General features: G+C 35.3%; 3 protein-coding genes across 4 annotated transcripts; 1 reads left to right on the top strand and 2 right to left on the bottom strand.

Moving 5' to 3' along the window:
* Positions 1–496: 496 nt before the first annotated feature.
* Positions 497–4906, top strand: LOC113783095 (WD-40 repeat-containing protein MSI2). The gene is made up of 6 exons (XM_027329130.1): positions 497–903; positions 1252–1572; positions 1723–1866; positions 2987–3111; positions 3843–3938; positions 4213–4906. Exons 1-6 carry the CDS (start codon positions 592–594, stop codon positions 4430–4432), a joined length of 1218 nt encoding a protein of 405 aa, XP_027184931.1. The 5' UTR covers positions 497–591; the 3' UTR covers positions 4433–4906.
* Positions 4907–6928: 2022 nt separating this feature from the next.
* On the bottom strand, positions 6929–10423 carry LOC113782922 (basic leucine zipper 23-like). 2 transcript variants are annotated; one of them, XM_027328897.1, is made up of 3 exons: positions 10089–10423; positions 8878–9802; positions 7132–7254 (listed from the first exon to the last, which is right to left on the bottom strand). In XM_027328897.1, exons 2-3 carry the CDS (start codon positions 9668–9670, stop codon positions 7226–7228), a joined length of 822 nt encoding a protein of 273 aa, XP_027184698.1. In that variant the 5' UTR covers positions 9671–9802; positions 10089–10423; the 3' UTR covers positions 7132–7225. The 2 variants fall into 2 exon arrangements, with proteins under 2 accessions (XP_027184697.1, XP_027184698.1); XM_027328896.1 differs by having other exon boundaries at positions 6929–7256; positions 8879–10423.
* A 6692-nt stretch (positions 10424–17115) lies between these two features.
* Positions 17116–20634, bottom strand: LOC113781967 (probable receptor-like serine/threonine-protein kinase At5g57670). The gene is made up of 11 exons (XM_027327865.1): positions 20513–20634; positions 19985–20268; positions 19800–19873; positions 19543–19661; positions 19297–19418; positions 18722–19222; positions 18368–18616; positions 18089–18252; positions 17736–17963; positions 17476–17625; positions 17116–17395 (listed from the first exon to the last, which is right to left on the bottom strand). Exons 2-11 carry the CDS (start codon positions 20160–20162, stop codon positions 17141–17143), a joined length of 2040 nt encoding a protein of 679 aa, XP_027183666.1. The 5' UTR covers positions 20163–20268; positions 20513–20634; the 3' UTR covers positions 17116–17140.
* Positions 20635–25162: the final 4528 nt, after the last annotated feature.

The raw sequence follows: 25162 nt of genomic DNA, 5'->3' as shown, positions 1-25162 counted from the left end.
GTCAATCACTAACAACATATATATATATATATCTAATCGTAGATAAATACTAATTGTAATAGTGTATACACTGTCAGTGTATATAAAATTAACTTTTAACAAATATTATAAGATTAACTCTTAGTCAGTGTATACACTGTCATTATCAATGTATATAAAATTAACTTTTAACGAAAAATGTTACAGTAATTATTTCAAATAATACTCTATCCAAACAAACCCACTGTATTACCATTACCATCTTGTAAAGTAAAGCAACACACCGGATTATGGACCTTTTAGGTGGTTGCAGCTTGCAAAGCTCTTACTGGTTGGGCCATTTCTTTGAATCCCTAAGGGTCAGAGTTCAGCCCACTCTGGAAGATCACTACCGACAATCATAAAATTCAGTCCACCAGCCCGTAATGAAAAAGTCCAACACTCCGCCCACCTCGTACTAGTTAGTAGTTACTGCCTCCCTCTATTTTAGTTGCTCGCTTCCTCCTTGCATTTGGCGGGAAACGCACAAAGCCACTGTGTGTGCGCGCGCGCGTGTTGAGTGCGTGAGAGAGGAAGACACGCTAACGAACAGCCGAAAAAAAAAGGCAGAAGATGGGAGATGAAGGGGACGGCGGAGCCGCCGGTGGGGATGAGATGGTGGAGGAAGAGTTTTCAGTGTGGAAGAAGAACACCCCTTTTCTCTATGATCTGGTTATTTCTCATGCTCTGGAGTGGCCATCTCTCACCGTCCAATGGCTTCCTCTGCCACCGCCCCTCCACGATGGCCCTCTTGCCGTCCACAAGCTGGTTCTTGGGACCCACACGTCCGACGACTTCCCCAATTTCCTCATGCTGGCCAACGTTCACCTCCCTAGAGACCCCGCTTCCGCTCTCCATCCCGACCCCGATGATGTAATCCCCAAGGTCTTCCATCTTACCTTTTTCCACAGCACCTGTTTGATTAATTCTCCCAATGAAGATGCTATTTATAACAGTGATAAAGCAAGGGACTAATAGAGATTTCCCATAAGCCCGTGATTATTAAAACAAAAACAAATACAAGGAAAAAAAATTGCTGCTGCTAATTTCCCATTATTTTGATTTTTTTTTTTCGCAAAAAAAAAAATTTTTTTGGTACTATGTTGTCTTCCTTCTTGAGACATTGCAGGCTTTTGACATTTTACACTCATGTTCTCCAAGAATATTGTAGCATGTAATGCCGGTGTAAATTTGATGCTGTGATTGTAAAATGTGAATAAATGCTTGTCACAGGTGGAGATAGTGCAGAAGATACATGTTGATGGGGAAGTAAATAGGGCACGTTGTATGCCACAAAATCCATCTGTTATCGCTGCTAAGACAAGCTGCTGCGAGGTGTACGTGTTTGACTGTGAAAATCAACTTATAAATCAGAGAGAGTCCTGTGACCCTGACCTGAGGTTGAGGGGACATGATAAAGAAGGGTATGGATTGTCATGGAGCCCATTCAAACAGGGGCACCTCTTGAGTGGATCAAATGATTGCAGGATTTGTTTGTGGGATATTTCTGCATTGCCCAGTGACAAGGTGCTTGAGGCTTCTTTCATGTATCAGGTAATTTCTCAATCTCGTTATTTCTCTTTTTCTGGTTTTGGTACGTTATCTTGAAGAGTCTCTCTCAGCAAAGCAATACGAGTTTCGTAGAAGATTTTTTTTTTTTGGGTATTGCTTAACTAATTTAAAGGAGATTAAATGTCATTCCAGGATCATGAAAGCGTGGTTGAGGATGTTTCATGGCACTTGAAGAATGAAAACTTGTTTGGGTCAGTTGGAGATGATTGTCGACTGATAATTTGGGACTTGAGGACAAACAGACCCCAGCATTCCTTTCAAGTGCATGATAAAGAGGTGAAGCAATTATCGTAAGCTTTTTATCATCCAATACTTATGCTTTTCTTGTAGTTATAGTGTTGGGATCTCCAGTAGAACGTTACCTTTATTTTGCCTTCCATCTCCTTGTCGATTTTTTGATTTCTGACATGTTTTGCCAACTATATGCCCATACACTCTTGCTTTGGTTCATTTTTATCCGTATGTGCACAAATATCAAGCAGATACAGGAAGAAGATTACAAGTGTTCAGTAAAATTGAAGTTAAACTTGCTTTGTTGTGTCAGGCTAAATCCTGATCCAGTTGCTATTAGAAGTTGATATCACAAACCTGACTGTCAAGAAGATTTTCAGGAAACATATTGAAGAAACTCAAGCAGCAGCCTAATTTCATTTACTGCTGATATGTTCTGATGAAAAAATACTTCTGTGAAAAGGGCAAGCTGTGTTTCCTCAGTTCACCATTCTCCTAGACAACGTCCCCTTTCTTTTGCTGCTATGATCAATAGTTTCCATTTGTTGCTCCAATGTTTAAAATACCTGCTAACCGATACTTTCCTTAAGAGTCCATCAAAGTTAAAGATAATGGAACCTGTGAAGTTCTAAACTGAAGGAATTGGGATCAAACTGCCTTTGTTCTACCATTAGGGTCAGCTGATCAAGCCTGTCTCCTGTATCCTTCGCTACTGCTCTACAATATAGGTTGCAAGGAACAAAGAGTTGAACTGAGTTAAACCTTTGATGTAAATTGTAAATACCGCTCAAATTCTCATCCTAGATTCTGATTTAGTCCACTAAGATTGAACAAGGAGGAGAGGGAAACCTATCAAGAATTAATTAATTTCTGGGATTCTAGAACTTGATATAAGGAGTGTTTTAATTTTTGAAGCGGCATGCCAAGACAAGAATTTCTTAATTTATTCTAGCATTCTCTAGATATATTCTGTTTACATCATATATAGTACTTTTAATATTAGTTGTAAAAAATTCCAATAAATTAGTACTTGTCATTGTCTTCCTTTCCCTTGTTTCTACCAAATTACTTGGATCTGTTAACGGAAAATAAGGTTGCTCGTGGATCTGTTTCTTGAAAGCAGAAGGAAGCTGAGCTTAACATGTTTATCATTTAATGCTTTTAGGTGAACTATCTATCCTTCAACCCGTTCAATGAGTGGGTTGTGGCAACAGCGTCATCCGATGCCACTGTTGGTCTTTTTGACATAAGAAAGCTGAGTTGCCCATTGCACATTCTGGGTAGTCACACGTAAGTTCTTCAAATGATTGAATTCTCATATTGAGTTTCATTATGATATTGAACATTTCACCCTGCCATTTATTTTCTTGGGATGGATCATAATGACTTGGAACTTATCCCAGTTGTCTGATTTGTTATTGGCTGCAACACCAGATCCATTTTGGAGTAGTAATTCTGGAGATAAAGTACTTGTTTGATGTGTGCTGTGCTGTTTGCTATAAGTAACTTTCCCTTAGAAGAATCCTTTTGATATTACTTGGTGACAATTTACATGTAGCTTTCTAATTATTGGCTTATAATACTTTTTCATAAGGCTCAAATTCCGAGCTTCTGAAATTAAGAAACTATTTATCAATAGCCATTAAACTTCAACACGGGCATGCTATCAATTACACTTGTTTTTGGACCAAGTTTGGAAATTGTTAGCTCTCTGCTGTGATTTAGTCGAATATATCTGTTAATGAATGAACTATTAGCTTTATACATGGAAAAATGCTTACCTTCTAGTAAAATCTTTGAGACAGCCTTTTGACGGCCTAGGCATCAGTGCCAAATCAGAGATCTTCTTTAATTCATACTTGCTAATGTAGATATTAATTCTACTTTCTATCTGTATTCTTATTTAACTAAGATCAGAACTATTTCAACTCTTTCTCTTTCCTCTTTCTCTTTGTTATTGTTATTGTGAAAAGCAAATCTATCATGACATAAGATGCACTGAATTTCTTATTTTCCAACAGAGAGGAGGTATTCCAAGTAGAGTGGGATCCTAACCATGAAACCGTGTTAGCATCATCAGCTGATGATAGAAGATTGATGGTGTGGGATCTTAACAAGTAATCAACTCATATCTCATAATACTAGTTCTGATTGCCTTACCCCTCGTTTTTTCCCTGTTTGTATTCAACTTATTGTTAATCAATAGGAATGATTAGTCAAGCAAAGCGACTTACAGGAACAAAATGGAGAAGCGTGGATCCAGAAATGCCAAATGATGAGCCGAATTCTCAGACTTCCATTAATTGTCCTTGATTTCCTCATTTTGGATGATTTTCTGCAGTGATAACTTTTGGTTTATATGTAGCTTATCAAACTATATATGTCTTTCAGGGTTGGGGATGAGCAGTTGGAAGGAGAAGCTGAAGATGGTCCTCCTGAGCTTCTCTTCTCTCATGGAGGTCACAAAGCAAAGATATCTGACTTCTCCTGGAACAAGAATGAGCCATGGGTCATTTCAAGCGTAGCAGAAGACAACACCCTTCAGGTTTGGCAAATGGCAGACAGCATTTATGGTGACGATGATGTTGCGGTGACAGCAGATTTTCCATAGCCATTACCTTTAATTAATGGTTTTGTATAGGCCTGATCATCGTCTGTGCTTGGTAGCGAATGAAACATTCGTTCTTGTGACTTACCCTTGGGGTAACAGAATTTTTTGCTCTTGTTTCTATCATTTTGGTTAATTTAGTCAAGATTCTTCGTTGAGTCTGTTAAAATTTTTTGTGCTATTTTCAGGATGTAGAATGTAGTGGTCGGAACAAGAGAATGTGTTAAAAAATTTTTGTGCTATTTTCAGGATGTAGAATGTAATGGTCGGAACAAGAGAATGTGTTATAATGCTCCGACTAGTGTCTAGTCAAGCCTTTTTTATCCTCTTTCCCTTTTGAAGGTACTTAATTTGGTACATTAGCAGAGGAAAGATTGAAAAGGTTTTAAGTTAGAAAAGACAATAAGAGAAGGTAACTTTCTTTGTTTTTGAGAGAAACGAAAGAGAAAGGAAGTCAACAGATTATTAGCTTGTGTATCTGGTTCTCTTTAACGCACAAAACTCTGTGTTTGGGTTGCAATTTTTTTTTGAAAAATTGCTACGTTTTTCGTAAATATATTTTTTAATTATTTTTTTATCTCACATATATCAAATTACTACAGTAATTTTTTTATAAAAAATTCAGAAAAATACAATCCAAACAAAGCTACGTATGTGCTTGTTTTCATGTGCAAATGTGCCTATTCTTTGGGCTTCGTGTAGTCCATAATCACTTTTGTCTTGTCTCTCCATATTTAGAGAGGGTTTTCTTTAAATTCTTTTCATCCAATTTCTTTTGTTTTTCTTCTTTTCATTTCACTTGAAACTTTCAACTGCGGAAAAATGGTGTTTAACTTATTTCCCCATCCCTCGCTGCCCCCCCTATTTCTTCCCCGGTGGGGTGGGTGCCCACACCCATTACCATCCACATGTTCAAATACATTTCCATCTGTCCAAATAGGAACAAAATAATTAAAAAAAAAATCACTAGATAGATAGATAGATACGACATAAAAATTTTACAATATACTAACTCTTTTATATTATGATAATGTGTAGGGAAGGATTCATAAATGATTCAAATTGATTAATTCTTTAAAGAATAAGAAACCATCTCCCAGTTACCAATTGACTGGATGGTGTTGGTTTGTGGGCTACACCTTAAATTGTGTTTTGCACCAGAATTTCGATTACTTCTTTCTGAGTATTAATCTAACTTTATTGTGTGATTTCCAGTAATTTCGATTGTTGAAAAAAGAAACCATCTCCCAGACCAAACATAAAAGGTGAATGACCAAAAGTTTACTCATAATGAGGCTTATAATCCCGATTGCGGTATACAATCCAAACACCGCATGATGACAGGCCCTTCGCTAGTTGCTAGTGCTGTCACTCATGTTGGACAAGGTATCGAGTGGTTGAGGTACACAGGACAAGACCTACTGGAGTCACATGCTGATGAGTCAGTAATGAATGGTTTTGACACACCACGTGTCGGTCTACTTGTTGGCCACTAAAGTCGAAAGGTCCGGCTATAGCCTACGGGGAATCCCCCGCCAAATATATGCGCGTTCACCTAGAGTTGCTTGCTCGTGAGTGTCTTGATCAAATGCCCCGGCTTGAATTCGATTCCACTAGGTTTGAGCTCGAACTCGAGTAGCTCGATGCATATATCAAGTCAAAGTTCGAACCTCCATTTGTACTATTTGCTCGATTATTGGTATATTATTTATATTATATATTTATTTTAATTATGAAATGATTAATAAAAATTTATTTATGTTTTAGATAATTTACAATAAAATTTTTAAATGGTGAAAAAGTAATATTGTAAAAACTAAAAAATAAACAAAAATTTTAGGTAATTTATCATAATTCTTTGAAAATTTTAGATAATTTACCATAATTCTTTGAACTTTTTTTTAAAGTTTCTCTAGTATTATTTCAAACCCTAGAAATCGACCTTGGAAATACATAGTGAGCTACATAATTTCTGCTCGCTCGATCTTGAGTAAGCTTGTGTAGCATCAAGTTCGAACTTGGGTATAAAACTATTCAAACTCGACTCGACTCGTTAACACTCCTATATTCAAGCCTGTAAACTAGTATTGGAAAGACATCCCCGCCAAAAATATCCTTTACCGATAACAGCATATAAAAGGTCGGTCGGCTTTTTAAAAAAAAAAAAATTTCAAGGAAGGGATCCTTAAAGCTTGGTAAAGATAACTGTAAAAGAAAGAAAGCAAACCTAAGAAAACAAAAACCCAAAGGAAAAGAAATTCCCGATCTTTATCAGAAGCCCGTTCTGTACCCCTTTCAATGGAATAAACGGCAAGGTGAAACAGCAAAAAGCATCAGCAGCGGCATCAACACCAAAGAGCCGAGACCTTTCAAAATAAAGAATCCGATGGTTGGATGTGACAAGAGCCATCTACCACAGCAGCTTCAGGGAGGCACAAAATTTTTGCAAGAATGAAAAAGTTAAAAAGCTTTTTTTTTTAAAGTACAATGTTAGACACATAAGGAATAAACGCATTAAATAACAATAGTTAGTGTCTGGAAAAAAAGAATAAACAGCTGATGAAGAAAGCTATCAAGCTTATAGAAAACCAAGAAATTTGGTTTCCCCTTCATAGCATCTGCCAGCTACACTAAGGGAGCGATTCTGCTTTACATAACATTCACAAAATAAAGGCTGCTGATGGTTCATAAAGATCTGAAAACAATCCCCCCCTATGGAGCTTAAAAGATCAAGGGGTGATGACCTAACTTCCAGGCTCTGAAAGAAAACAATGAGGAAGCTTCCAGGATAGCTTGTCAACCTCCTGTTCCTGAGCGTGCAACTCCTGGTAGAACAATGCAAAAAAAAAAAAAAAAAATTCAACATCATATAAAAAAAAATTTTCCCAAAAACAACAAGAGAAATGATAAGGGATCATATATAAGGAAAATGTCTACCCAATGGAATAAAATTTGCCAATGATCTCCAAGATAACTGGGAAACATTTAATCCAAGTATTTTACAAATCAAATGTCGATTCCGATCAACAGCATTTGAGGTCATACAAAAGAACAGTCTAGCAATATATCTCAAATGCCTACCCAAACTATTCAAAAATTGTAACAAGTACAAATAGTCTCCAAAAGTAGCTAGCAGAAGCCAACTCGGATAGCATAAGAACCTATTTTCAAATTACAGACTCATCTGCTGACATTTACCAAGATGTTAAAGATGGGGATTAAATTCTTAGAGAATGTCAAATTTAAGTAACTGAGAGAATTTATAAAAATGAAACTTTTCCTGACTGACGCTACACACGGCAAACATGCCAAGTTCCTCAAGTATTTCTCGATAGGCAGCTATAGTAACCCAAAAAACAATTAGAAATTATATAATTCAGAGGTTAAAATGATACTTCATGTCCAACATTTAGTCATCTACAAATGCACTTTTGGAAGTTGTGAACCCAATGTCAAACTTCAAAAAGTCTTAACTAATTTTCAGCCTTTCCTTTATATGACGACACAATAAGTTTAACCACCAATTTGATGCTCAGGAAAATGTGTAGGAGAAACAGACTGCAATTTTTCATCAATCTTACTTGACATAATTTGGGCTAACCATTTAAAATGAGGTGCGCTCATGTTATTTTGCATGAAGTCATCTCGCTATACAATGTCTGTACTAAGGGACCCAATCATATATGTCTTGTTAGTACGAAGTGGATTAGGATTTAAACTCACCCAGTTTTTTCACAAAAGAAGAACTGAAAAGTTTGGTGCTTGACTACTGTTGCTTGCTACAGTTCAAAAAATATGCGAAAGCCCAAAAACAAGTACGACTATAGGATGAAGCAAACAAATGACCATGGCAATCAAACATGTTGATAGAGAAACTACCATAAAAACCAAAAAACCTTCAATTATAGGTTGCAAAGAGAAAACCAAAACGACACTGAACATATTACAGCTTTGTCATGGGAACTAATACATGCATACACACAAAAAACAATAAATGTAACAATACTCAAAAATTGTGATCTATGTAGGTATTTACATATATATCATGTTTGCATTTTATATATCCAGAAAAGCCTCAACAGTGAACAACCTGAAAGAGTCAACTGCATATGCATGATCCAATAGCAATAATCAAGTAGGCAAGAAAGTAGAAATCCATTACGACATATATGCTGAAAAAGGCTAACCCTTGAAGCTAATGTTCTGAAGAAGATTAAAAGCACCCATTAATTAGTAATGAAGAAAATAAGAAACGACACTAGATGACAAGCACAACAACTAAGATGAAGGAAGTAGTTTAAAACAGCCGCACAAGAGACTAGCAACAAATAGAACTTTAAACATTTTTGAGGCAGAGAAAGCCTTCTTCTAACTATAATCAAGTTCAATAACCTATTTTCCAGAATGATGACTAATAATTACACATAGAAATGTAGGCTATATGTCACCTTTTTTTTTATTCCCGTTAGAAGTATTGGTAGAAGGCACGCCATTGCCCATTCCACAACCAGGAAGCTCCTTCAAGCCTGAATTTTGGTTGCCTAAACAATGAAGATTCTCAAATTCACAATCATTGAAGCCTTGACCATTCAATGTTGCAGCTTCAGCACTTCTGCCTTCTGATCCAGGATGAAGACAGTAAAGTTGATCATCACATCGCACATTACACGGATTCATCACATATGCAGCCGGCAGATTATGATTAGCAAGATAAGCATCCCCACTCTTGTTGGCTGACTTCTGATATGGGAAAGATCCAATCTCACCTTCAATCCTTCCTCTGATATCCACAAGCAAGCACTTAAGCCTTGCAATCTCAGCTTCCAAAACAGCCTGACCCTGCAGCCTCTTCATCAGTTGCTGATTCAAAGCCCTCAACTTAACAACCTCATCCTCCAATGAAGCAGCCCTAGCCTTTTTCTTCTCCCGATACTTGCGCACAGCTTCACGGTTCCCTAAAGGTCGTTTCTTTGACTTCTTTTCAGTGGACTCAGCAGTGTCATCAGTGGGGGTCTTATCTTCGCTTGGGGCAGGCACAATTTTTGTGTGGACATGATAACAAGTGTGGGTGTGCGAGTTATCGGGACCAGGCGGGTTGCAAGTATGGGTATGGGTACAGGCATGGGTATCTTTAAGAATTTCATCAAGGAAGCTACCCATAGAGCAACTACTCGGAAGATCACCAAAACTCGAGTTCGAAAACATTTCATGGTTTGAAAACTCAAGCTCTCCGTCGTCCATTATACCAGCAAAACGCTGGCAGATTTACCAATTAGATACAATCTTACGAAAATGACCCAAGTCAACTCAAAAAGCCTACCTACACTCGATCAGAAGCCTAAATTCGATACGGGGTCAACCAGATGTCAAACCCTAGAAAAAACAGAGCCCAAAAAGCATGATAAAGCTAAAATCTTCAATCGATTCAGGCATAAAGGAATTGAATTCTCACAAGCAGAACAAGTTTAAAAGCCTCCAATTAAGGGCAGGGCGACATGGGATCAAGATACATAAAACAGCAAAAACTCCCCCAAAGCTGATGAATTATTTCTTTGAATCCGGTCGAACAATTGAAGAATTAAAAGCAAACAAAGCACTTAATAAAACTTCAAAATTCAATGGTTAAGCCGAAGTATACAAAATTCAAAAGCAAACATACCCATTCACACAAAATTTTGTCGAGAATTTGACAAGAAGCTGCAAATAATTGAACCCTTGTCGGAAAAATTCAAGGTCGACAAGGCGGCGACAAAGACAGACCGTTCATGCCCGTGCTTTTTCTTCCTTCTCTTTTTCCTTTGGTGTGTTGAGAGGGGGCCGCCACAAGGGGAATCTTGACGAGGAGTTTTATAGAAGAGAACAGATGGAGGGTGTTGATTTCTTAGGTTAAAAATGGATGGCGAAGTTTTAATGGCGGAAACAAAAGGATGAAGCCACAGACACAGAGGCCATTGGCTCATCACATTCCTACTGAAACATAATCACTGGTAAAAAAAATGTGTGTTTTGGGGGGGGGGACTCTTCGAAATGTCCGAAACTCAGACGAATCCTTTTCTGATATTCGTACATATTTGAGGGGCTGATTTTGCAATATGCTCTTTGTCTTGGGTGTGGGCCTGCTGGAAGAGCTCTGATGATGCTTGCAATGTTTCACTTTTGAAAATCATGCCTCCCGTAAAGAAAGTTTTAATTTTTTAAAAATAGGATCTTTCTAATGGTTTAAGATGTATTTCAAGTACCATATTTTTAAAATTATAAGATTAATTTAAAAAGTAAATAAATATAATGGAATGCAAGTTAGATTAAACAATAAAAGTATATAAATGTAAGAGAGGATAACAAATATTAGTATGATTAAATAAATTTTAGGTGTGTTAATAAGTGTCTAGTGAACAAAAACTCTAAAAAAATATAATCAATCACTTTAATTGATTTGAAATGAACTCAATTTGCTAGGGTAAATATTGCATAGATTGACAGAGCTTTTTGGGCCAATGAGTAGGGTTGCAAATGAATCGAGTCGACTCGAGTTTAGTTTTGACCTAATCGAGTTGAGTCTCGACTTAATTCTACCAAACTCGCTTGAGTTTGAGCTCGACCTCAAATTCGAGTCAAGTCGAGTTTGAGCTCGAAGTTAAAAAAAATAAAAATAATTTATTTTATTTTTTAAAAATAAAATAAAATAATAATTTTCTTAATAAATAATAAAATATTAGAAACATTTATGTAATTTTATTATATATATATATATATATAATCAAACCGTCTCGTGAATTAACGATTTGAGTATCTGTGAACTCAAATTCGAGTTCGAACTTGATTTGATCAATTCGAACTCGTGTTCGATATTAACTAAATTTCAATCGAATGTTAACTCGAATTGTTCGTGAGTGGTTCGACTTATATATGGTCCCACCAATGAGTAGGAATCTTTTGGTAAATGATTTTTTTTTTTTAGTCGGTTATGAGAAAGGGAAAATAAGTTGTCGAAGTCAAACCTTTGATCTTTACTAGTAGGTGTGGTAATGATGGAAAAGAAGATACGTCTGTGTTTGTGCCTTGTGGTGCACTAGTCTACTGTGCTCTGTGTCATCTTTGGCTTTAAAAATAGAGGATTGGAAAATGAGTGCCAAAAATGATGCTGCTAAAAAAAACACACACACACACGCACGCACATGTAACACGAGGACCTAAAGGAGCCTAATGCAGCCGTAGGTATCGTCGTATGTGTAACTTCTCCATGTTTAGCCTTTAGAGCTTCTTCACTCGTGAATTTTGAAATCCAATTTAGATCTCGTTGGGATTGATTTTTTTTAGAATTTTTGTAATAAAAAAAATAAATTATAGTAATTTGATATATGTGAGATAAAAAATAATTTAAAAATTTTAAAAAATTTCTTTAGAAAACTTCAATACAAATAGTGTTTATATTTTCTAGAATAATTTCAGAAACCTCAGGGGAGGTTTCTGATAGTCTCACTGTCCTCCTTTGAGATTTTCAAAGTATCGGAAACATCCCCTAAAATTAATTAACTAGTAACAAATCAGCCCAATTCAAATACAAAAATAATATAAAATTGGTGTTAGGAGAGAGAAAATAATTTAATTCCATAACTACCCTCAAGTTTTGCATTAGATAGTTAATTTACTATGAACAATATATATCTATTTTAACTTTATCAAATGTGAGACGATGTAACTATTACCGCATTCATAGCACGTAAACAAAATATTAACTTTCTAACTCTACAACAAGTTTAGCAACTCAAAGTCTCATCTACATATTACACGTGTAATATCATACTATTACATATATTATAACACATCAGTTGCATAATTTGCTACAAGAGAAACAAAACATGTAAACCATACTATAACCAATATTTCGATTTTAAAAAAAACCATTTGTTGAATAATCACAAACAAGAAAAAATTTGTCATAATTAAAAGGTTTTTCAATTTAGTAGCATACAACCAACAATTTTACCTATACTTCATACAAGACCAACACCTATTTTCGATGACAATAAAAGTAACAATTAGGATAAAAAAGAGAAAAACACTATAATTGAATACCAATCATCAAATGGAGCAGATCCTACAGAACATAATACAAACTACATAATGACATATTTTTAATTTTTTGTTTGATCCAAACTATTCTTTTTCATTTGCAGGGTCACTATTAAGCGTGACCATCAAGAATTACCTTAACATCTGCAATCAAATAATAAAAATTTCCAAAATTTAAGAGCAGAAAAATCTTACAGACTAATCTTGAGATTTTCACAATCACCAAAATTTTGAAAAAAAAAAATTGAGAGCAAATTCCCTTGTTAAGTCTCCTAAATCCTTAGATACGCCTAAAGAAGCTCTATTTCTTTTATTCCACAAAAACCACTAAAGTCTGAATCATTGTTTCTACTCATGCACGTCAATTATCAATAACAGAAAGGCGCCTATATTGGCCCCTTTTTTGTAATGGCTTGTTAGAAAATTTTAAAAAAACTTATAAATTGTCATTATTTCTATTAAATCTAGTTAATAACAATTTAAATAATCATGTGAATATTATTGGGAAATATCTCTTAAGTTGTGTGGGTAATTAAGTCATTTCTCCGTGATTGATGTGATAATTGGAGCCAAATGATCTAATAGGGGAGGTTTCTGAAATATCAGAACCTTTAGGGGAAGGCAGTGAAACTGTCACAAACCTCAAGGAAGGTTTCTGAAATTATCCCTATTTTCTAATGAAAAGACAAAAGAGTTTTTTTTCCTCATAAAGAAAAGTAAAAGTCCCTCTGATTCTTCTACTTTTTGAACTGGAACTAAGCGTGGGGTGATAAGCCCAATTAATCTACTCCCTTCTCGGTATCTTCCATCCAAAAAGGTCGAGAGAAAGGGCAATGGATGGCTCCCAAGCGTTCCTTGCTCCACCGAGAATGATTTGACGTATGCGGGGCCTGGGGCCCGTGGCAAGGTGCAATTGCCCGTCACGTTCTTTGGTCCTTAGGCGTTGTAATTATAAAAAAAAAAGGATGATCCAGTATTAAAAAAAAGGATGAGGGGACTGGACGGCGTCAACGGTGGTAGCGCTGTCGACAGGCTCGGTCCGTCCAGTGCTCGATTCGAAGAAAGTGAGGGTCGAATCTATTATAATTCTACGTTGGGTAGAATTTGAGCCTAAATTTGAGATTCGATTAAAATGTGAACCAAGATTAATCCTTTATATGCTTAACTCGATTAAAATCCGATCCATTATTTTATGTATATAGACACATACCTAATTTATATACCGATAAATTTATTATTTTTAAATAAATAATGTATAATTAGATTATTAGTAATTAGTATTAGTTTTGAAAAGAGTTAGATTCATTTGACAAATGAGAGGAGGATTGGGTTGGATGGTAAAATGAGAGGAATTATAAATAGAATATCTTAAAGAGAAAAAACTATTAATAGTTTATTGACTAATGACTATATATTACTATTAATAGGTTTCTCCATGTATTTCGAAAGAATTAGACACAATTATTGTTGAAAAACTTTTGATTTATGTACTTTCAATGAACCTTTTACTGATTTATGTGTAGTTTTAATATCGTAGATTGCAAATTAACTTTACTACTTAATGGTTTTACAGTAATTATGTTAAGATAACTAACGAAAATTCAAGAATGATAACGGTCAACATCAAATTTTCATAGTCAACAACTTTGAATTCGCACTTTTGTCCTCGATATTTTTATTTTTGAATAATTATATTCTCCTAAATTTTAAATAATGATATTAAGTGTTTTAGGATGACGTAAGATGCAAATTTGAAAAAAATTGTGTTAAATGGGTGATAAGAATTCTAATATCTCATATTTTTTAAGTGTCAAATTGGTATAATATATGTATATTATTATTTTACACTACTAATAATTAATTGGTAATAAGTTCTATCATTTTTTTTAAATTTTTAGCGATAATTTAACAGCTAATTGAGTTCCCTTTAAAATATATCAAAAATAAACTATTTGTACATTAAGTTTTCTTTTTTCAAAGATTTTTCTAACAAGTGCCTAATGGGAATTTGTTAAGATATCTAAATCATAGGTAACCTACTATATGAACGCACACATTAACAATTATTACCTTATATTGCAAATATAAACTTTTCCTATTTAACTTTAACTTTCCAAAATATTAACACTTGAATTGCAACTTAACGAGTGCCCAATGGACACTCATTGGATAAGTCAATTTTTTCTTTATGTTTCAATAGATTATCAATTGAGTTTGAAATGAATTCGATTTTAAAAATTATTTGAATCGTTAAATGATTTTCAGGGTGCACCCGATATTCGAATAAATGTTTTAAAACTATTGTAATGGAAGTTTGGATTTTAATTGGTACGAAAGACAACAAGAAAGAAAGCAATAGTTTTTTCAAAAATTCCTACAAGCACTTCACATTGATATTTATCTTCACTAGTTATAATCACTATAGCTAACTACAAAAATTTGAAACCAATGTTCATAGCATATATAAGAATTTAGGTAGTAGTAACAAATAAACTTGATACTAATCATGCAAAAGAGAACAGCGTATGGGATATTAGTGGTATGAATAAATGAAATAAAAAATATAAAAGAATAAAAATAGATTTAATTAGAATTCCTACTACCCATTTAATACAATTTCATTATAGTTTGCATCTCATTTCATTTTAAAATCCTTCACTATTTAAAATTTAGGAGAGTATAATGATTCAAAATCAAAATATTAAGGACCGAAAGTCTAATTCAAAGTTGTTGACTAACGGTAATTTGATGTTGACGGTTAATCCATTAGTCGTTCTTTCAACAAATATTAATCACACACACATCTGGAAAGTAAGGTTATTCCACAACCATACCCAAAAGGCAATTGCTGACTTTTGGGTATTGGCTGAGGATCTTAAATTTCACTCACGCACACAACTAATACTCGATGTGAGATAGAAGACACTGAGAAAGAGAACACTGGGAGCTGCTACAAGATCTTAACTAAGACCCATTCACACAGACACTTCTCGCCACTGGTCTTTTTTTCTTTCAACAAATATTAATCACACACACACCCGGAAAGTAAGGTTATTCCACAACCAAACCCAAAAGGCAATTGCTGACTTTTGGGTATTGGCTGAGGACTAAATGTGTGAAATATCGTAAACTTTAGGGACCAAATTTATTTTAGATGAAATATTAAAGACCAGTCTAACACATGACATGCCAAATATTGGAGATTAAAATTGCAAGTCTACCGGACTTAAAACGCCTTTACTGGTTCAACCTTTGAGAAATAAGCCCATGTAAGCCCAACGGCCTTGTAGCATTGCATTTTGGATTTATTCACTCCTCAAGAATCCTTTATTAAAACAGTCCCCCTTATCTAAAAAAATAAAAACACTACTATTCATTCTTTCTTTAAACTGAGAAAGGATCTAAATTGTACGAGAAGAAAGTCAAAATGAAAGGAATTGAGAATTGAATTAAAAATTTTATGATTATTAATGTCTCAGCTCTCTTTCTTTTTTTTTTTTTTTTTGGGTACACTACAGGGAGCGAGAGCCTAAAAAGGCTACGTAAGGGGTTAGTTAGCGAGCAAAAATTAAACCAAAAAACATACACTTTGCAGATATTTAAGTTAAGCTCCTAAAGTTCAAATATTTAATATTCATCATCCAATCATACTCCATATGAAAAATATACAATAATTTGATTCATCATAACACCTAAATATCCATTTACATGCATTACTTTTCAAACTAGATAAACAAGCCATTCTCCAAAGCTTGTAAGTTAAAATTCCTTCCAAAATGTCATCACATAATGAATGTAAATTTATAAACATCATAATTAAATCAGATTTTAAATAATGAATGTTCACGTACGTACTATTTCTTCTCTGCAGGGCAAATCCAATGACGCAATAATGAGATCTTAGAATAGGATCACAACTTAAAAAGCAATGGCGCAATAATGAGATCTCAGAACAGGATCACAACTTGAAAGCATCATATATGCAGGAGGCAATAATGAGATGTTAGAATAGGATCACAACTTAAAAGCATCATATATATATATATAGATCTGACTAAATCAAAGGGGTATTCTGACAATTTTTTTTGAATTTTTTTTCAGAGCAGATGGGGTTTAAATCCTCGACCTATAATTTAAAGAGGAATTTAGTTTTTTTTTTTTGGGTCACTGAGCTAGCTCAACTACCTAACCTCGGTCTGGAGAACGAAACAATAGGCTTTCTTAGTTCTTAACTGGTAAAATACATTGCCAATTGCCTTATTTCATGTCCTTTCCAATAAGTACATAACGAATTACATTAGCTTGATTGTGTCTACATTTATTATTTTAATTTTTCAATTATCTCAAACAATTAGAACAAACAATTGATGAGGCCCTCCATCCGTTTTTACCCACAATTTGTCATAAAATTGTCTTCATTTCCTCAACAAAGTACTTAAAAAAATCCTTTCTAATAACACACAAAACAATGAAGTAACCAAAAAAAAATGCTCACTACACACCTATCAACCGCCTCACAATTGTTAGCGGGCGCGGGTTTTTCTTTTTCTTGTACCCCTTCCATTTTTTTATTGGGGTTTTTGTTTTGGTGGTGGTTTTGGGGGGGGGGGGGGGGCAACTCACATTAGGGTCCAACAATCATTCCAAACTGGATGATCTGCTCCATCTTCTTCTCAAGTAATCTTCCACAGAAAGAGGGCTGCTCTGATCCTGACTGCTGAATGATGTCGAGTTATCACATACATCAAGCAATGCAAGACTTAAATGAGACTCTGCACTTGAATCCGGGTACACTTCATCATCATCGTAGTCCCCCTGATTTTCTGGATTAGCCCCAAGTTCTGTGCTTATTTCTTCACCCAAGTGCTCCTCCCCAGTTAAGATCTTCAATATCTGCAATGCGGGAAAGAAAAGGCTCAAGAAAAGTGCATGTACAATCACAAACGACTTCAAGAACGTTCTATCCAAAATACCTGGCTCATTTTAGGACGAACTCTGGCTGCCTGTGTAAGGCACAATTTTGCAGCAAGAGCCATCCTGTGCATTTCAGACTCATCAAAATTGTCATCCAGATTTTGATCCAATATGCCTTTCACATCTCCACTCTCTAACTTTGGCTTGGCCTGGACGTGTCATTGTCAGCAGCAAGACAGGCAACAATTTAAGTTTAACAAACAACGTAAAAGGAAGTCAAAAGTTTAAACATCTTGTATGAAAAGGCTCTTAAATTTACCCAAATGACTAGACTTTCTTGGCCCTTGGAGGTGTCAAAACCAATTGGCTTTCTTCCAGATAACAATTCCAGCAGAACCACGCCGAAAGAGTAGACATCAACTTTCTCGCTCACTTTGCCATACATAAAATACTCGGGTGCAAGATAGCCAAAGGTTCCCACCACATCACAATCAGTAATGAAAGATGCCTTGGTAGGTCCCCATATCGCTAGCCCGAAATCGGATAGCTACAATACCATGATCGATGTTAAAGATGATGCACGTGCTGGATTGCTATCAGTTAATTGAAGTTTCAACTGTCATTGTGTAACTAACTACCGTATGACAACAGTATTTATGTCTGATGGATCACCTGTGGTTCAAATTCATCAGCTAGAAGAATGTTGGAAGACTTGACATCTCTGTGAATGACCGGCCGGGCGCACCGGCTGTGTAGATAATTTAGTGCTTCAGCAACCCCAATAGCAATCTTGAATCTCACTTCCCAGGGCAAGACGAATCTTTCCTTCCCAGTACCTGGCAAGGTTTGGCATTCAGCAGCTTAATATCAGGGTTACATGTTGAGAAATTAATGACCAAAAAGAGAAGTAAAACCTTTTGATAGGGCTATATATGTAGTGAAGAACATCACCGTGTAAGTTCTCTTCCAGATTTCCTTTGGGGACAAAATCATAGACAGAAATCAAATCATTATCTGATATACAGATTCCAAGCAGCGGAGTGATGCTTCTGTGCTTCAACGTGGTCATTATATCAACTTCCAGGGAAAATTCCTTCCAAGCTTCTTTTGATGACTTCAAAATCTTTACTGCCACGGGTTTGCCATCAGGAAGGATCCCCTTGTAGACGCAATTACACCCTCCTTTGCCAATTAGATTATCTGCAGCAACTTTGTTGTTAGAAAAATATGTGCTCAATTTTGAAGGTAATTACAAGACAAAACAAAAAAAAAAAAAATTTAGGACCAACAGCTAAAATCAATAACCTGAACAGAATTGAGATGTTGCGGATTTTAGAGTCTCGTGGCTGAACAGTTTGCAGCCAGGCGATTTTGTGCTAAGTAGAAGGTCCAAATCGCTTGGCGGCTGAGCTGAGACGGAAACATTCTGGGGAATTTCCAGCGGGGATCGGTTTGGTAAGCTCATTACCCACTGAACCACGGTCATCTTTCTTGCTTCCAGGGATGGCTGAGTAATTGCGCTAGCTGTTTGGAGTAGAGGCCAGCCAGGCCTCTGCTGTGTAAAATCCTCTACTGGAAGAGATATCGAACTCAGGGAACTTCTCTTGCGTCTTTGTGTAGGGCTGATTACAGATTCATCTCTTGGGTATCTATCAGCTTCTGTGCATCCGCATTCAGAGCTCTGACACACTTCATGACTGAGCCTTCCCAAATCTGATATCTCCGAGTCACCGAATTCTGAAGGGCACTCTGTGCAAGTGGGATTTCCATTCAGATATAAACTAGGCTTCGGGTCTCCTTGGGAACCTATATTTATTATGCGAAAAGCAAATTATCAATCTCGTCAGAGTACTTCCAGAATCAGCCATACATGCATGTACCTGGCTGCTGCTGCTGATCATTAGAACACCTCCGGTACACAACCTTCCCATTATGAATAGCCATGACTTCAGTCGTCAAAGGCAGCCTCTTTGCACAATGTTTAGCGATTGAAACTCTGCCTCTGCATCCAACGAAAAGAATAAATCATAAAAATGAAAAAAAAGAAGAAGATAGAAGCCAATCAATCGATGTCAACTGATAAAGTTTTCTCATTTTTGAGCTTCCTGTTCTTATGCTATACCTACCCTAGAAGACTGTTCTTGTTTATCCCAACAATTACAGCGACTGCTGCACGATTCTTTGCCTCCCTCACCAGAAACTTTCTGATTGAACTTCCTTTTACTACCTCAACAGCAAGTCCAACCTGAAAATTGAAATCCTCAGCTCAGTCAACCGGTCTGAATGAGCAAATCAACCCCATGCAACTAGTATTATAGTATACTGGTATAGTTTCGACTCATTTTAGGTTCAAGAAAGAAAAACAAACAACCAAAACCAGAACCTGTTTTTGGTGGCATAGGTCTTTATACTCATCTAGATAGTCATCCATCAAAGCCTGAGCTTTTGAAGTGGAATCTGAAAAAAAGAGGATCAATATCACCACGTCAATATCAAGCCTTGACTCCTATGCATGCCCAGATTAATAAGATTGAGAATATCGATCCCAACCTAATTATACACTGCTACCTGAATTTCGACATATGTGAAGAGCAACAACGCAATCTCCAGGATCAGCGACTTTCACCACAGCCCAGTCCAGCAACTCTCTTGTATGCCCATCAAATCCTATGCCAACCACCACACTCCTTTTCTCCCTACCCATGTCTTCCTCCTCTATACCCATTTCTGCTCTTCCTTGATTCATTGCCAATCCATTCACCGTTCAAGAGCATCTATTACTATTAGGCTGAACCTGCCACTCCTCTAGAAGAGAAGGAAGGCGCTTTTGCTTCCCTCTAGAATTTTGAAAGCTGCAGGCCAGAAACAAGACAAATTAATTCTTCCCAGTGAATTATTACTCCCATGAAGCTGGAACTCATTTTATTTCAGATGATATTTGCAGCTAGAAAATCCAGAGGCCTTGAAAGAATTAGAAAGCAGATCACCACAAGACTTGGATTTATTAAAAAGACTAAGGTACCATAGGGGACGTCATATCTACAGATACACGTTGAATTCGCTAAAACTAAACAGGACCCGACAACATGAACCTACCTAATGTTTGAATCCATATTGCCTTCTTCCAATCCCATCAAGCATTAATCAAAATGAAAGTGCCCCCAGAGATCATTAGAAAACCTACTTCAACTAACTAATGTTTTAAAGGTGTTAAAGGCGTGGGTGCCATGGTGACAAGGAAGCTTACTTCAGCTAATCTATTTCTATTTTTTAAAAGTGGTTCAATTATTTTTCATTAAAAAAAAAAAAAAGATTCGTGGGATCAGCAGAGAAGGTGACGAAAAGGAAATGCCAATTAACAAAAAAGGCGATGGAAAACCGTCGGCAAGAAAATGGATTCATGGTTTGAGGGGGGAAGAAAAAAGGAGTGATCATAAAAAGAGAAAAGATTTTCATTTTCCCTTTTATTTAAAAAAAAAATCTGAAAATCTGCTTTTGGCTCTGTTAACGAAACAGGCAATAATTCGCGGGGAAACCCTGGTAACCGGATATTTTAACGACCGACAAAATGGCCTGAGAACCCTCCACCGGCTTTTGCGGGTGAACGGTTGCCACGAACGGCACAATTACTGTTAATCCTCCGTGTTGGTGTAAAAAGCGAAATTCGTAAAGGATCTTCTGCTAATCCCAGTTCAATTCTCGTAGCATTTTCTACCCCAACATCTATCTATTAAATTGTCACATATTCTTTATAACCATCTAATTTTAATTCTTTTTCTTGCCATTTCTTTTAAGTTTTAACGCTATTATTAATAGGGTAAAACACAAAAGATAACAGATTGAAAAAAAAAATAAAATTTAACTAAAAAATGGGTTTTTAATGAATTTTCTTTTTTATTTAGCTATTATATATTTTGTTATTTAGTCTATTATCTTCTGTAGTCTACCCTGTGACTAATTGTTGAAACTTAGAGGAACAAGAAAAAGAATGAAAATGAAGTATTTTGGGAATAGAAAATGGTATAATTAACTGGGACGGAAGATTCTTTGTCACTAAAACTTTTTCGAACGGATCGGACTTGTCAGCCGCCTGCTAGAGCCAACGGTTCCGATTAGGAATTTGCAACGGATCTTCTGTCCCATATCCTGTGCCACTCTTTATCCCACTTTTTATTATATTGCTATTTTTCCTTCATAAACAGCATGTTTTATTTTATTTTTCCTTAAGATCCAATAACTATTAATTTAGTAAAAAATAAATACAACAGCTTCAAAAAAGTAATATATAATAGAAAATTAAAAAACACTTGCAGAAAATTCATAAAAAATCTCATTTTTTTATGCATTTTGATTTTTTGAGTTTGTTAAATTTTGTGTATTACTCAATTAATAGTTATTGGATCTTAAGAAAATAAAAAAGAACTAAAACATGATTTTTATGAAAGAGAAATAGCAATATAATAAAAAGTGGAACAGAGAGTAGCACAGGATATGTGACAGAAGATCCGTTGCGGAATTTGTTCTAACCAAACCACATAATTTAGTAGTATTACTTAGGATTATTGACTATTTGGCAATACCTAACTCATAATAATAATCAGAAGAAAAATGGGTGGTTGGTTGAAGTCTATTAGACTCTCCGTTAATTACAAGTGTAACTAGAGTCAACTTATGTTGTTTCAATACTATACCGCATATAGTAATTAATGTGTATCAGAATATATATTCAATGTAAACGAGCTGTCGAATATGAATCTGCCACTACGCACCCTGAAGTGTATACCTTCGATACTTTAAATGAAATTTGTCAAACATAAGATTTATTAAAACTCCAAAAAGCTTCTTATTTAGCCACGAAAGCTGTCACAATTAGAGTAATCACTTTTATTGTTTAAAGAGAGAGAGTATCATACATTAGTAATTGCGACTACTTAAAAGTTGTGTTTGTTGGTTTTCTTTTGAAGCAAATACATGAAATAAACATCCTATGTTCATAAGATCTAACTTCATTAATTAATAGAGACATTAATCAGGTGATTGTGAGGTCTCTAAATCGATTATTTTCTTCCACTTTTAAGGCTTAGAGTCTCTCCTTGAAACATAATAAATAAATAAATAAATATCACAATATTTTTAGATAGGCGAGAGTTAATCAAAACGACAGAAACATTTAGAGGTATCGGTGCACATAGAAATTAGAGGGCCAAGGTTATAGGCTTGTTTTTAGTTGATTATTTTAATTTATTATAGATTCTAATTTTAGATAATCTGTTTTTGTGATCTTATCTATTAATTATAACCAAAAAAGGTAAAATCTATATAATTATCCAAGGAGTAAATTATTTTGATTATTCTACATAATCACCTTCTATAGTTAATCACCTTCTATAGTCAGATTTTTACAAAATTTAAAACAAACGCAAAGCTAAATTCTGGTTGAATGGCCTTAAAAAAAAAAAAAAATTACGGTCGAGCAATTACATGATACTCAATAAATAAATCTATCACAGTATAGATATACAGAAAACTTAAATTAGAACTTAGCTTAAGATAGCTTTCATCTCTACAAATTTTATATTACCCGACCCAGAAAATTAACCATATATTCACTATACAACGTCTATCTGGATTTAGAGGTCTTGGATTCAAATTCCTCTACCTCTCTCCACTTCTTAAATTCCATCTCTCCCGTGCTTGGAAAAAAAAAAAAACAAGTGCTCACCAATAAATTCTTAGACTATTAATTTATGTTGTAGTTGGGGGATAATGAACCAGGAGTTGAAAATGGGCGCGGACGGGGGTTGTTGAGGGTAAAGCCGTAAAGTGCTCAACCCTTGATCTCCTAAGTTTGATTTAGTTATTTATTTATTTGTTCAAGGTCTTTGAGGAATTTCAGCAAAAAATTTGTTTACGCATACCAATTTCATGCGGTCCACGCACGAAATTGACTAGTCCGAGACGTGCTGCGCCTTCAAAGACTCTTGGATAGCACTCAACCCATAGGTTAGCAGTCAAATTTAGAAAAATTGATTAGTCTGCGTTACATAAAATTGTAGATAGAGAAGGCAAGACAAGACAAGACAAGACAAGAAGGCTAAATTCTCTCCGATGATTCTTCTTCTTCTTTTTCTCACCATCTTTCTCACCAAGTTCACTAGCCTTGCTTAATCTGGAAAATTTTGTATGACAAGAATTAATTCATATACACCAAAGGAAAAAAAAGAATATCATTCCATTACGAATTTAGTATTTTGGAAGGTCAGTAGGCGCAGTACGCTATACATGCATTCTTTGTTAACGGACAAAATGAACAAGTCTTTTGGTTGGTTTTGGGGGAGGTGAAGATGCATTCGACTATATTTATAACTATTATATATGAGTTAATCTTATATATACTGTTAATGTATAAACTATCACGATTGGATACAGACACATATGTAAAATTTGAATTTCAAATGCAAATTCAGATTATGTGTCATACCATCTATTTATATCTATTATATATGATGAGTTAATCTTATATATACTATCAATGTATAAGTTATCACGGTTAGATACAGACACATATGCAAAATTTAAATTTTAAATACAAATTCAAATTATGTGTCATACCATCTATTTATTTCTATTATATATGATGAATTAATCTTATATATACTGTCAATGTATAAACTATAACGGTTGGATACGAACACATGTGCAATATTTGGATTTCAAATACAAATTCAAATTATGTGTCATACCATCTATTTATATCTATTATATATGATGAGTTAATCTTATAAATACTGTTAATGTATAAACTATCACAGTTGGATACAGATACACATGCAAAATTTGGATTTCAAATGCAAATTCAGATTATGTATCGTATATCTAATAATAAAAGTGTATATATCGTCATCATATAGAAGATTAATCATATATATACACAAACACACACTATTTGTCAACTGTGAAATACGCAATGTGATCTTTTTGTGGCAGGAGGAAATTCAACGGTCACATACAGCTAGCGTACGATGAAGGGAAACAAAAAACGGAGTCGGCGGAATTTGTTTTGTCAAACTTAATTTGTTGGTAATCCCATCGTAAACATGATGACGTGATTTGTTTAGAGTTGAATTGTGTTTAGCTGATAAGGACAAATTATTTCTGAGAGGGAAAAGATAATCAAATACCTCAAACTTTTTTGACGTACGAACGGCTGCTGCTTTTGGCACTTTCTTGGGTGGATGTCTTTTTCCAACACAGAAAACCGCCCAAGACTGAAGATGAAAAGCATTATTCACCGACAGTACTGGTAACACGTTGTCCGGCGGCATTCTAGTCAATTTCTCCACGTACGGACACGAGTTATGTATACAAATGCGGTATGGGTATGGAATGAATTGAATTGAATGATGATCCTCTCCTCCTTCCTGAGCTAAAGTAGTACTAATTCGAAGGAAAAAATTCCTAGCAAAGAAAGGACAAAAATCCTTATGACCTTTTGCTTAACATTTTGTATCCTACGCAAAAAAGTAGCCCTCTTCTTCATCGAGCAAATAAATCAAGGAATCATTTCCGTCCAAGCGTAATTGTATTCTTATCATTGTGAAATGCTTGTAATTTTAAAAATTTCACACTATAGAATGATCTCTTTCACTTTCAACGGGTAGTTCGAATGATACCTCCCTTAGATTTTTACCTTGAGAACATCAGGTCAACCCCCATTGACTACCGTGTGGTGCATCCTTGGAGCAG

The sequence above is a fragment of the Coffea eugenioides genome, chromosome 9 (genome assembly GCF_003713205.1).
Source record: "Coffea eugenioides isolate CCC68of chromosome 9, Ceug_1.0, whole genome shotgun sequence".
NCBI lineage: Eukaryota > Viridiplantae > Streptophyta > Magnoliopsida > Gentianales > Rubiaceae > Coffea > Coffea eugenioides.
Note: the sequence above shows the minus strand (reverse complement) of the source record. Positions and strands in the feature narration are given on the sequence as shown.